This window comes from Maniola hyperantus, chromosome 9 (genome assembly GCF_902806685.2).
Source record: "Maniola hyperantus chromosome 9, iAphHyp1.2, whole genome shotgun sequence".
Lineage (NCBI taxonomy): Eukaryota > Metazoa > Arthropoda > Insecta > Lepidoptera > Nymphalidae > Maniola > Maniola hyperantus.
Genome location: NC_048544.1, coordinates 4,037,585 through 4,051,168, shown reverse-complemented (window position 1 = coordinate 4,051,168; position 13,584 = coordinate 4,037,585). Strand labels below are relative to the sequence as shown.

The 13,584-nt window shown below is 34.4% G+C and overlaps 2 protein-coding genes across 2 annotated transcripts; one reads left to right on the top strand and one right to left on the bottom strand.

Moving 5' to 3' along the window:
* The first annotated feature begins 4,869 nt into the window (after positions 1 to 4,869).
* LOC117985349 (kanadaptin) lies at positions 4,870 to 11,466 on the top strand. The gene is made up of 10 exons (XM_034972042.2): positions 4,870 to 5,191; positions 5,562 to 5,694; positions 7,101 to 7,290; positions 7,740 to 8,007; positions 8,087 to 8,261; positions 8,615 to 8,763; positions 9,188 to 9,354; positions 9,632 to 9,814; positions 10,783 to 10,928; positions 11,037 to 11,466. The coding sequence occupies exons 1-10, from the start codon at positions 4,978 to 4,980 to the stop codon at positions 11,446 to 11,448; spliced, it is 2,037 nt and encodes a 678-aa protein (XP_034827933.1). The 5' UTR covers positions 4,870 to 4,977; the 3' UTR covers positions 11,449 to 11,466.
* Positions 11,467 to 11,725: 259 nt separating this feature from the next.
* Positions 11,726 to 12,202, bottom strand: LOC117985015 (U6 snRNA-associated Sm-like protein LSm2). The gene has a single exon (XM_034971691.2). It carries the CDS (start codon positions 12,128 to 12,130, stop codon positions 11,843 to 11,845), a length of 288 nt encoding a protein of 95 aa, XP_034827582.1. The 5' UTR covers positions 12,131 to 12,202; the 3' UTR covers positions 11,726 to 11,842.
* Between the last annotated feature and the right edge of the window lie 1,382 nt (positions 12,203 to 13,584).

Below are 13,584 nucleotides of genomic sequence, written 5' to 3'. Positions count from 1 at the left end.
AGTAGTCTTTCTGTATTCGACATTTTTTTAATTGATATCTCATATTTGAAATTTCTTTGCAGAGTTCCTTCTCTTGTTTGGTGTGAACCCACTTCTTAGCTGAAAGTAAAATGACATCAAATATTAAAAATTGCTGTTCATTAAGTACCATCATGATTAATCATGGTTCGTCATTAAGTGCAATCGTATAACCATTATGTTAAAAAGCAGTGACAGCCTAGTAGCTATGACTTTTCGACAGGTTGGGGGTGCAATCAATTCTAACTTTGCAGCGTTATGTGCATTTTAAGAAATTAAATATCACTTGCTTTAATGGTGAACGAAAAAATATCTTAAGGAAACCTGCATGGCAGACGATGGCCTAAACTCATCTCACTCTTAGAGGAGACCTATGCTCAGTAATAAGCTGGCAATGAGTTGATCATGACTAAAGATATTATCAATCAATCAATCATCAATACTTATAATAAAACTGTAACAGGTCAAATTCTGTACATTGAAGATATTTTGAAAATTTTTTTTCGAGGGCACTCTATAATCGATACTGAACCCAAAACTGTAATTTTTTTCATTTTTGTCTGTCTGTCTGTCTGTATCACGGCCGCGCATCACGCTGAAACTACTGAATGGATTCCAATGAAACTTGGTACGATTTGAGGTCATACTATGAGGAAGAATATAGGATACTTTTTATCCCGAAATTCAGCATGGTTCCCGTAGGAGAGGGGATGAAAGTTAAATGTATACTGAGTTGTAATTCATTAACGCGTAGTCCGATTTCATTCATTCTTTTTTTGTTAGAAAGGGGATATTTTAAAAATTGTTCCGTAAATATTTCAAGGCTTTTAACCGTCTGTCAAAAAGGAGGTGGTTCTTTTTTCTACATCGATTTTTTCGAGATTTCTGGACCGATTTGCAATTTTTTTTTTAAATCAACAAAAAATGTTTTCGTGGTGGTCACATAAAAAATTCTGGATTCAACTCCTTAATCCTGATGCTGCAGGGTTACTGCCCGCCTGAGTTATCAAGATTCAGGAAGTGTTCATAGTGAATTCATATTGTAGGTACCAAGCAACGACTTTATTCTCAGACTTCAAGTCTCAACTCCTCAAACCTGATGATGTAGGGTACAGCACTCCTAAACTATAATGTTTCAGGAACTGCGGATGATGCAAAATTATTTTAGGTACCAAGCATTGGCTACATCATTGAACTTCGGATCCTAACTCCTCAATCCTGATGCTGCAAAGTACTGAAGTCCTAAATCGTGGGGATTTAAAAAAAAATTAAAAAATTTGAATCGACTGTTAGGCGGAACGAAGTTCGCAGGGTCAGCTAGTGAGCAATAAATTCTTAGGGTTATCAAAATAGAGCCTTTTTAACCGACTTCAAAAAAAGGAGGAGGTTCTCAATTCGTCGGAATCTTTTTTTTACTGTTATTCTGCTGCTAGTCTTTCTGACCGTGTATAATATTGTTGTCTTGAAGTCATATTATACAGAGTTATTTAGACAACCTGGCATTTTTGGGGCAGAAAAAATATTGATCCCAACTTAATATGCCTGAGACTTTGTCCACATGAATTTGTTTTAAAAAGTGTCTGCTACAGACAGAGTATGAAGCATGGCATGATCACCACAGTAAGTTATAATATTTAACTAAGCCAAGTAAGTTATAAAAACTTTTTAGTTTAAAACTAAGGATTCTGATATACCTTTTAAATTGTCCTTTGAGTTTAACTTAATAGCAACTGCAGGTACTGCTTTACTTGATGTTGCAACAAGTCCTGCAAAATACCAAAAATAACACATGAGATAATAATACGATAATCTATACCAACCAATTTAAAAAAAATCTTTTACAAGTAGAAATCTACATTATTCCTGAGTAACATAAGCTATATTTTATTTTCAAAAAATTAGAGATCCACATGAAAACTGTAATAAGCTACCCATACGAAGGTAAGGTCACTAGTTAATACTAAAGCTACCAACAATGGAAATGAAAAAATGATGTTTGATTTCAAGGTATCAAACTTTCACATCAGTAGTTCATTTAAGTTATACTACACTATTCTATTAGTATCTAATTAAATTGAAATGATATGATCATGTAAATCAAAAACACTATTTTTTTGCATTTCCTATTGTATGGCATATACATATCTGCCATGTTAAAAAATAAACTTAAAGGCGATTTAAAATTATAGGGTACTAGCTTATGCTTTCGACTTCGTCCGCATGGACTACACAAATTTCAAACCCCTATTTCACCCTCTTAGGGGTTAAATTTTCAAAAATCCTTTCTTAGCGGATGCCTACATCATAATAGCTATCTGCATGCCAAATTTCAGCCTGATCCGTCCAGTAGTTGGAGCTGTGCGTTGATAGATCAGTCAGTCAGTCAGTCAGTCACCTTTTCCTTATATATTTATATTTAAGATTTATAATTACCTGGTGCCATTTCCATTTCATTAGAATTTGATATGAAACTGGAGCTAGTATGCGGTTCAGAAACAATTATTGCTTCAGCAGCAGCCATATTCTCTAAAATAAAAATATCAATATCAAAACCATAATAAAGTAAATACATTGAGATATGAATTATTCACATTAGAGAGTAAGACTTGTCCATGTTTCTACATAAAAAAGTTCTTTTAAATAATTAACTTGAAACCATAGCTGTCTGATATTCTGTGACAAGTTACATAATATCTTTAAATATTCTATAGTAAGTCTGCTATAGAATATTTAAAGATTCATTTTGAAATTGTAGGGTAGGTACTATTGTTAGTCTTAATTGTAGTTTTTATTGTTAGTTGTAAGAATCATCGTAGTTTTAACTTATTTAGTAATTAATTTAATTGTTATAGATTTTAGGTACGTAAAGAATGTCTTAGTTTAAGTTTTACTATTTAGAAGTTCTAGTTAAGCATGTTGAGTTAGCCTGTAAGTGAGTATACATTGATAGTCCTAAGTTTATATAAGTCGTCATAATTAGTTTTCTTTGTATACCGTTGGCTTCCTATTAAATAAAATAAAATAAAATAAAAAATCTAAAATATACCAATTAGCAAGTGACAATATTTGCTAGTTACAAAGGTACTTTAAAAATCTCTAACCAACCTGCTAAACAGAGTGATGGGATGGCTAGGGAACACAACTTTGTTGGGTACAAATAAATGTCCTCAAAATGTCTACGACAGACCCTTCTGTTGCTGTAAATGTAATCTTTATCTAATTCTGCTACATGACCCCCAATCTTCTTCAGCCACACTTGAAACAAATCAATGTGCTGATTTGGGTTGGGGAAACGGTGCAGTGAGATACCTGGAAATACATAATGAAGTAAAGATATTAAACATCAAGCTTATCTAATTATAGTGATCCGACTAATAGCTTATTTCTATTGAGAAAAGTGCTAAAAACATTAAGTCACTGTTCAAACATCAACATTTTAGGGTTTAGTACCTACATCTCACGTTTGCAATTAAACAAAACTGTGGTGCTAGAGCTAACGCATCTTGTCAAAAAGGCATCCTTGCATCACTGCATCCTTGAAATGATAACTTTCAAGGGCAATCTTCCGATTGAATCAATTGAGTATATGAGGCAGCAAGCAATACTTTCTGATATAAAACAGAACGAATTTACTTACCATCGCCTGCAACAGTTGAACAGCCAGGCACACAACATACTTTTTGAGACATTTTACAAATCTAAACTTCTAAACCACTAAACAAAATCAGATTGCAACAGAGTTCAGGGGGAAAGCCAAGTTATCGTTTACACAAGAAACAGTAGTCCAAAAAACAAGCCAAAATAATAAACGTAGGGATCGTCGGAGTCCGAAAGCAAAGCAAAAGTCGTGAAATCTTTAATATCAAATAAAATTACTCCCAAAACTGTAGAACCACCGTAGAATTTCGTGTGAATTTCGTTATGAAATGAATTCAAATTTCAAACTTTTCTGACACTTGTCACCAGTTTTCTTGACCACAGATATGAAAATCTAGAATTTGAAGAACATTTAACTATTATTTTAAAAATAAAGCTTAATTTTAGCAAAATTTATAATAATTGAATATTTCTTTTTTCCAAATAAAAAGAAAGTATGTTTTTAATTTAATTTTTCACAATATTGGAACTTGAGTATTTTTTATTATGTTAACACTGTCATTAAAAATGACTCACATGTTAACACTGGAACATTATTTCTAAATCCAGCTCCTAGATGGCGCTATTAATCTAGTTTAGCAGCAGAGTTCTAAGATAGCATACCATGCTTTACACCAATTTTGATCACAGACCAATAACATAATATGATTTTGATTTTATTGATAATTTATTACTATTAGCCGTAGACTGATTAAAAAGCTAGACTAAAGTACTGTGTAACCGCGTGTGAGATAGTGATAGCACGACGTAATGATGAATAACACGACAATTACCATTGTTTAGTAGTCAATATTTGTATAAACCGCTCAACAATATTTGTATTAAACGTTTTTTATGTGAAAACAAGTACTAAATAAGAACTAAATAATGAGAAATACAATGATGCCACGAATTCTTAAAGTTTGTTTTGCAACTAAAGTTGTTTTCCTTGAAAAAAATCGGTTACACGGTAAGGGACAAAAAATAGGTTAGCTACATCTCTGTTTATCTGTGCTCTCTTTTTAGTGTGAATGAGAAAGCAAACGTTCTTTTGTCTAGCTTTTTACTCCGTCTACGCTATTAGCTATAGTTCTGTGTTGCCAGGTTTTAATTTCACTTACACATATATTATTGTAATACATATAATACATATTATATAACTCTTATCTCTATGGTAGGTTCCTATAAATATCTATGCTATAAATAATATGTCAAATTTGTCGGTGAATAAAATACACAGAGTACCTACATTGAATAAATAATAAGTTACCAATCTTATTTTAGTTTTATTGTGGAGAAAAAAATATTTGTGTATATTCCAAAATGTCAGAAACTGATAATATGGGTGACACCACAGATGTTGGGGCCGAGTTCAAGAGGCCTATGATATTTAAAAAGCCCTCGAAAAAGGTTACAGTGGGTATTGAGAAGTCTGGAAGCAGTGAAGAGAAAGACCGGAGTGAGAGCCAGGAAGATGTTCCACTATCCCCTGAGATACCCTATAAGGTTCCAACATGGTCAGGCATATGCCCCGAAGGTAAACTAACATTAATAATTTTGTTTCTAATTCTAATTGCTAGGGTATGGAAAGCCATTCTGGCATCAGTTCTTCCGTCCACTTTAATTTAAAACAAGATACCTTTTTGGTCACAAGTGAATAGGCATACTAGGCAAGTGCGCTCTGTATCATCCATCACTTGCCAGCAGACCTGATTGCAGCTAAATGTTAGTTGATAAATTAAAAAAAATGATTTTAAAAATATGTTGAAATTAAGTCCATATAGAAAGCTCCCAACCTATTTACAAAGCTCTTTACTAGATTATTTGAGCAAGGCTAGTTTTAGTAGATAGGTTAATAATTATTTAGAACTGATTCTAATTCATTGAAACTTCTTGTATGTTTTCAGGTACAGATTATGCTCTGGAGGTGCTCAAATCTGGTATGATTTTAGAGAAAATAGAGTTAACCAGTAAACCCTATTACATGTTTGGGAGATTAACTAACTGTGAAGTCATGATGGCACATCCTACAATATCTAGGTAATTTTATGGAAGTTATTAAGTATTAAATTGGTTAACTTTGCACTACATGTACCACTACATATACCAAGCTATTATTAAGAACTAGTGCGAACGAGGAACGGCATTCTGAACCAGTGGTAAATTAAAACTACCCGACGATTCGAAAGCGCTTGTAAAAAGTCTACTTGAATAAAAACATATTCTATTCTATTCTAGCTTGTGCCCACGACTTCATCCGCGTGGACTACGCAAATTTCGAACGCCTGTTTTACCCCTTAGGGGTTGAATTGTCAAAATCAAAAATCCTTTCTTAATGGATGTCTACGTCATAATAGCTATCTGCATGCCAAATTTCCGATCCGTCCAGTAGTTTGAGCTGTGCATTGATAGATCGGTCAGTCAGTCAGTCACCTTTTCGTTTTATATACCTATATAGACTTTTGTGTATAAGCGCTCTTCATTCCAAATTTTAGTCACAGTTCAGCCATTGTGGCATGAAGGAGTAAATAACAAACATTCAAACTTTTAGATCTATACTTAATATTATTAGGAGTACCTAACTATTAAGTAAACTGTTCGTTTCGTTTTATATATTTAGATTCACATCTTTTGTATGAAAATAAATACATTTTTTTTAATGAAACCACAGACCCAAGCAACCGGCCACACCAATATCAAGCCCCGCACCAATATCTATGTCCATCCATTACTCTCTATGCATATGTGTGACATAGACACATAACCTTAATTTTTCTTCACAATTTAAAATATACTTGTATGAGCTTTGCCTATCTGGAGTTTTATAATATTATCTATGGAAAATACCAAGTCGTATGAGCACCCTTACCACAGGTTGAGATTTAGATGAAGAGCTAACTTACACCTGAATAAAAAAACCGGCCAAGTGCAAGTTGGACTCAAGCATGAAGGGTTACGTACCATTATCTATAAAAACGGCAAAAATCATGTCTGTTGTATGGGAGCCCCCTTAAATATTTATTCTGTACTAGATGATGTCCGCGACTTCGTCCGCATGGATTTAGGTTTCTAAAAATCCCGTGGGAACTCTTTGGTTTTTCGGGATAAAAAGTAGCCTATGTCCTTCCTGGGATGTAAGCTAACTCTGTACCAAATTTCATCAAAATCGGTTAAACTGTTGGGCCGTGAAAAGCTAGCAGACAGACAGACAGACACACTTTCGCATTTATAATATTAGTATGGATTTTAGTATTTGTTGTTATAGCGGCAACAGAAATACATCACCTGTGAAAATTTCAACTGTCTAACTATCACGGTTCGTGAGATACAGCCTGGTGACAGACGGACAGACAGCAGAGTCTTAGTAATAGGGTCCCGTTTTGCCCTTTGGGTACTACAAGAAATAGCTTTTTTTAACAGTCATTTTATTTCCTGGTATTGCACAGGTATCATGCAGTTCTTCAATACAAGTCTTCTGAAAATGAAGAGCAACCATCCGGCTGGTATTTATATGACCTTGGCAGCACGCATGGCACATTCCTAAACAGGCAAAGAATTAAAGAGAGACATTACGTAAGGGTCAGAGTCGGGCACCAAATCAAATTTGGGCTTAGTTCAAGGATTTATATCATGTTGGTGAGTGTGATTCCTCTAATCTAATTCAAACTCTAGTTTTATAATATCGAGCTTGTTACAGATTTGATCTTTTAGTTGGAACTATGTACACTTCAGACTGAAATATTTAAAACATTTGCAAACCCAAGGAAAGCAGATTTATTTGAGGATTCGAAAGCACTAAAAGTTTGTTTGAATAAATACTTTTTATCCTGAATAGCTGTTATTGTACAAAAAAAAAACCTAATCAATTTACTTAGTATAATATTATTATATTAGGTGATGGCCACAACTATGTTTGCATGGATTTAGGTTTTTTAAAAATTCTGGGAGAATGTCCTGGGATAAAAGTAACATAATTGTCCATTTCCGGGATGCGAGCTATCTCTGTACAAAATTTCGTCAAAATGGTTTTTAGGGTGAGCATTTACAATACTAGTATGGATAAGGATTATATTATTTACTTACAGGGTCCAGACTTCGACGCTGAAGGTGAATCAAGTCTAACCGTCACTGAAATAAAGAAGCGAGCAGCAGAAATTATGTTAGAAAGACAAAAGATGATAACGGAGTCAGGAGAGGGAGATGACAAATTAGATGCAGAATCAAGAAGAGAGAGAGAGAAGCAACTACGTTTACAAGATATAAGAGAAAGAGAGAAGGCCAGGTTAAAGGAGGAAGCTTTACGAAAAGAAAAAGAGAAAATGAAAGAAAATGAAGGGATTGATTGGGGAATGGGTAAGTATAGACTGTTTGATTGAGGATACAGTATGTTTATTGAGTTATTGAATATATTTGTGCTGTTTCTTTCTATCAGGTGAAGATGAACCAGAAGAAGAACCAGATCTGGCTGACAATCCATATGCGTCAACTGCTAATGAAGAGTTGTATCTGCAGGATCCTAAGAAAACACTACGAGGATTCTTTTCAAGGGAGGGTATTGAACTTGAGTATGATTGTGTGGAAAAAGGAGTAGGACAGTTTGCCTGTAGGTCAGTATATCATGATAGTGCTTATTTTCAGTTTCAGCAACAGTTATATAACATTTTAATAAACTATACATATTATATAACAATGTTAATTAGTGTGAAAGTTTTGTGCCAAACAGCATGTTAGATCTAATAACAAACCTTCGCTTTTTTTTAAATAAAATGAACTGTAACATAAATAGTATATCATTTTACTATCAAACTCAGTATCCGATTACAGTATCCAGTTATCTTTATGGTGCGTCCAGACAATAATATAACATCAGTTAGGTATATATTTTTAGTGGTGTAGTAATATTGTACTCAATGTGAAAGTTGATGCTTAATCAAAAATTTAATTTTCACTTTCATTTTAGTGTGGAGCTACCAATAGACGACGCTCAAGGTCGTCCAGTAATCGCAGAAGTGATACATCGCGGGAAAAAGAAAGACGCAGTCGTGGCCTGTGCTTTAGAAGCTTGCCGCATACTGGACAGAGTTGGCCTTTTGAGACAGGCTAAACATGGTGAGTAATGTAACATTAATTTGATATGCTCTTACTGAAATATTTGTAAAATTATCACAATTTATCAGATATTTTACGGCAGTAATTTTATCTGTATCAGTTTCTAATTGTTAAGTTCTTTCTTAACAATTTTCATAACTATTCCCTAAATCCTAGATGAATTGAAATTTAAGGTGTCCTGGAAAGGAAAGGTGTTTAAGCAAAGATAATTCATATTAGCCTCAATAGCTCAACCGGTATAGGAGTGGACTGAAAACCGAAAGGTCGACGGTTCAAATCCCGCCCGTTGCACTATTGTCGTACCTACTACTAGCACAGGCCTGACGCTTAATTGGAGTGGAAAGGGGAATATTAGTCATTTAATATGGCTAATATTCTTTTAAAAAAAAATTAGAATAATTTCAAGAATAATCGATATTTTCAGAATCACGCCGTCGCAAAGAGCGCGACTGGAGCGCGGATGACTACTACGATTCTGATGAAGATACTTTTTTTGATCGCACGGGCGTCGTGGAGAAGAAGAGGAAAACGCGCATGGTCAAGCTGGGTGTGACAACACAGTCAAACAAACCACTTGATTACTATGAACTGGTGAGACCTAACCTAATAGTATTGTAGGTATTTGTTTTTTTTTAATGTGGCTGATTCTGTTGTACATAATTTCTAAACTTAACTAAACGACAGGTTTAATGTGTGCGATTCCTTTCTTTAAATTACCGCGGTATTGGTCTGTCAGTCAACTTTTCTAAACCAGACCAACTATATTCCAATTTTATAATATTGTCATAGTCATTTTTACTTGATATACCTAAAATGCTCTAAGATTACATTTGAAATCGTGGCTTCAATTACCTTATAATATTTTCAGGTCAAAAAAATAGAAGAACTAGAGTCAAATATATCAAAAGAAGAAGCGTCAATGGAGAGTATGCGCGAGGAAATGAAACAGAATCAACAATATAAGGAACATTTAGATGATTACAAAACAACTGATGCAATTCCTAATTACTATCAAACTACTGAACACAAGGAGATGATTTCAAAGTCTAAGGTATAATATATATTTTTTACCAGTTTTTGAGTTGGAGTCCAGATTTACTAGCATGTTAAAAACTTTTTTTGCATAACACTTAGAAAATGTTACACAACATTATCTATCCTATTACAATCCTAGCTTACTCTCAGCCTTTTCATTTAATGCTCAACCTTTAAGAACGCGTCACACGCGCCTTCTAAATGTTCCCAAATCTAACTCAAATTATGCGCGAAATTCTATAATTCCACGCTTCGCTCAGCGAACTGATTGTTATAAGTACGTACTTATAACAATCAGTTCGCTGAGTTTGACTTATTTTACCTATCAAACAATAAATTTAAAAAGGAATTAAGAAACTATCATCGTAAAACAAAAAAAAAGTAGCTAACATCTAAATATGCATGCAATCATACACTCCCAGTTACACACACACACACACATACACACACGCTCACACACATATAAGCACACACTCACACACGCATACACACACACACAATCATACACACACTGTTGTAATTTTATTTTATTATTGTATATACCTACATTTATTCTAACTCTATTCTGTTAAAATAGTTTAATTATAATTTTAAGTAATCTCTTTTGCCCTTCTGTTATACCTAGATTTAAATTTAAATAATAATTATGTATTTACGCTGTTGATTACTTTCAAATAAACAAAATAAAACATAAGAGTACAACTACCATTTTTTAGTACTGTTCAACAATTATAACAGACAACAATAATTAACAATGTTATATAACTTATTATGCAAAGATGTTTAGTGACATGTTAATGTTGTATAGTTCGAACTCACCCTAAGATATGAATTTTTAGGTTCATTTGGATTTAGTTTTTTTTAAATCCTGTGGTATATTTGATTTTCGACATAAAATTAAAGTGTCTGTCCGTTAAACCCCCTCTATTCGTTATAATATTAATATGGATTTGTAATGCATTTTTAATAATATTTTCATTTCAGTTAAAAATAAAAGAAATGCAAGCAGAGTTAGTAGAAATGCGGAGGCTTGCAGAAGTTGCAAAACCTACTCAATTACCAGAACTTATTAAAAATACAGCACCTACCATTCCTGTGAAAAAAACAAACTCTGTTATCTATGGGAAAAGGTAAGTGTAAATGGCCCTCCTTCCTTCCACCTGGCCTGGCCACCTTCTTAGTTGATAATTAATTATTGTAAGACTTGAAGAAGAATAATAAATATATTTTAATTTCAGGATACGGTTAAAAGGTGATTTAATGAAAAAACTTCCCATTAAAAAAGTAGCAAACCAAGAAACTCAAGAATTTGTGGAAGAAGTAGACTCTGATGAAGAAATAGAACCTTCTAGTAGTATAGAAAAGTCTACTTCAGGAGCAAGACTTTCTAATAATATAGAAGTTAGTGGAGACACAAAGAGTTCTTCAGAAATATCTAATGAAATCGGGCCTTCTAGTAGCATGGATATTTGTAATGAAGAAAAAAGACCTTCAAGACAGAAGAAAAGCTCAGACAAAAATGATGAATCAAAACAAAAGAAAATGTATGGTCCAATGAGACCTCCGGCAGACTATGTGATACCAGAGAGTTATTTTGACCAAGAGACTGACAGAGATTTACCTGAAATCACACATGAAAATGACACATAATAAAACATATTTTAAAACCTCTCTGGTTGATTTTAATTTCATTACCTTCATCACCTTACTACTTAGCCACTAACCACATCCCACGATGTGGTTAGTGGCTAGGGAGTAGTGGAATGATTCAAACATAGAAGGAATATAAATAGCTCTTTTATTTGAATAAACATCACAAGGCTTTCAAATCAAGTAAATCCTACAATTCAGTATCATAATTTGAATTCAATGAATGCTCAAGATATGTAGGTACTAAGTAATAAAAGTTAGTAACAGAAACACAATATTAGTCCACATCACATCGTTTTAATTACTCTTACATAATATTTACAAGCAGTTCAACCACACGAACTAGAAGAAATTTGAGGGTTTACAGTTTACACTAAAGTTTTAGGTTATAATATTATCTTGTTGAAACCGTCGCTTCCTTCCTCGCCGCGTCTTGGAGTAGCTGCGTGTCCACTTCATCAGCTGGTAACTGTACGTAGCGCACCACGGAACCTCTTATAAAGCAGTTTTTTACCGATAACATGTGAGGATATTTGTCTGGATCTATGACGCTTATGTCCGACAACTTTATATTAAGATATTGGTCCACAGAATGAAGGGTACCGCAAATACTAAGGTCATTTTTGAGCTCCACCACTACGTCTTTACCAACAAGCGATTTGAAGAACGAATAAAATAACATTTTTGTTTATTTAGAATCTAACACCTAACAAGCGGTGAGACAAATCAACAAATGCTCCAAATTTTTACATTGACAGCTTTTTGACATTACAGGCCAGCTGTAAAGTACTGTGGTACGGACGAACCGTAGATAGAATAATAGGTAAATGAAAGTATTGTGTAACCGCTTATGAGATAGCGATAGCACGACGTAACGATGAATAACACGACAATTATTACTATTGTTTAGTAGTCAATATTTGTATTAACCGATCAACAATATTTGTATTAAACGTTTTACAAATACAATTACGCCACGAATTCTCAAAGTTTGTTTTGCAACTTCTTGTATGTATTCTTGAAAAAAAACAATTACACGATAAGGGACAAAAAATTGGTTAGCTGCGTCTCTGTTTATCACATTAGTAACTTTACCTGTGCTCTCTTTTTAGTGCGAATAAGAGAATGAGAATGAGCAAACGTTCCTGCATCTACCTTTGTTACTCTATCTACGGGACGGACCAACGGACTATGAACGGACGTAGACTATAATAGATGGACGATTCCACAGAGTAAGTTATACATACAGCAGACTATTAAAGACTTGAACCCGGAAGTGTAGACCAGCTTTATAGTTTTAAAGTCTTTCGTCTGTGGCTTTTGGATGCACACGCCACATGCTTGCGACATACGGACACATTATAGTCGTGCTCGTTTGCACGATTTGAATTTGAAGTATGAGCGGAGCGACACCAATAATTAATCTATGACTTGAAGCAAATGGTACTTGTCAGCTAATACAGCTAACATACAGTGCGACAAGGCTTACTTGGCGCGTGGCGAAAATCAGAACTAACGTTGTCGTCAAGTGTCCCCTTTGTTCTTGTTTGAATATTATAATTTCTAAGCCTTTGTTCTCCAACAGCGCCTCCCTGTTAATGTCATTTAAGTGCCAAAAGAGCCTTGTCGCACTGTACAGCAAGCATCGGCAAACACCACAGATTACTTTTTACACACTGTGTTGGGCTTGCAGCCAATCGGGCCGGATGGCCTGTGGCCCTACCGCGGTTGTTTGACAGCTACAATATCACGATCGCAATCATCTCTGATTGGTTAATGCTCGCTCACTATTGGCCACATTGCATTGTTGTAACAAAAATAGCACAAATTCAGCCAATCAGAACAATTGAGATTGTAATAATGATTGATGCAGGTTTTAGACAATCGCCCTACTGGTGTCACTTCATGCTTGTCGCAAACAACGAACAACAAGCATGTAGACAGATGTTTACGCGTGCTTGCCAACGCTTGTCGTTCGATTCGATTGGCTGCAAGTCAAAGTGTAGCCAAATACTTGTATAAAAAGTACTCTGTGGTGTTTGCCGATGTATGCTGCATGGCTCAGGGCATGGCTGCACTGCATGTTGTTTGTCACAAACATAAAGTGACACCATGAGGAATTCTTGTTTGTCTGTG

Excerpts from the sequence above, each read along its gene's own strand:
- LOC117985349 (XM_034972042.2), top strand. The coding sequence starts at position 4,978 with ATGTCAGAAACTGATAATATGGGTGACACCACAGATGTTGGGGCCGAG. Across the intron at positions 5,192-5,561 it reads GTCAGGCATATGCCCCGAAG|GTACAGATTATGCTCTGGAG; the intron begins GTAAACTAACAT and ends GTATGTTTTCAG. Across the intron at positions 5,695-7,100 it reads GCACATCCTACAATATCTAG|GTATCATGCAGTTCTTCAAT; the intron begins GTAATTTTATGG and ends GGTATTGCACAG.
- LOC117985015 (XM_034971691.2), bottom strand. The coding sequence starts at position 12,130 with ATGTTATTTTATTCGTTCTTCAAATCGCTTGTTGGTAAAGACGTAGTG.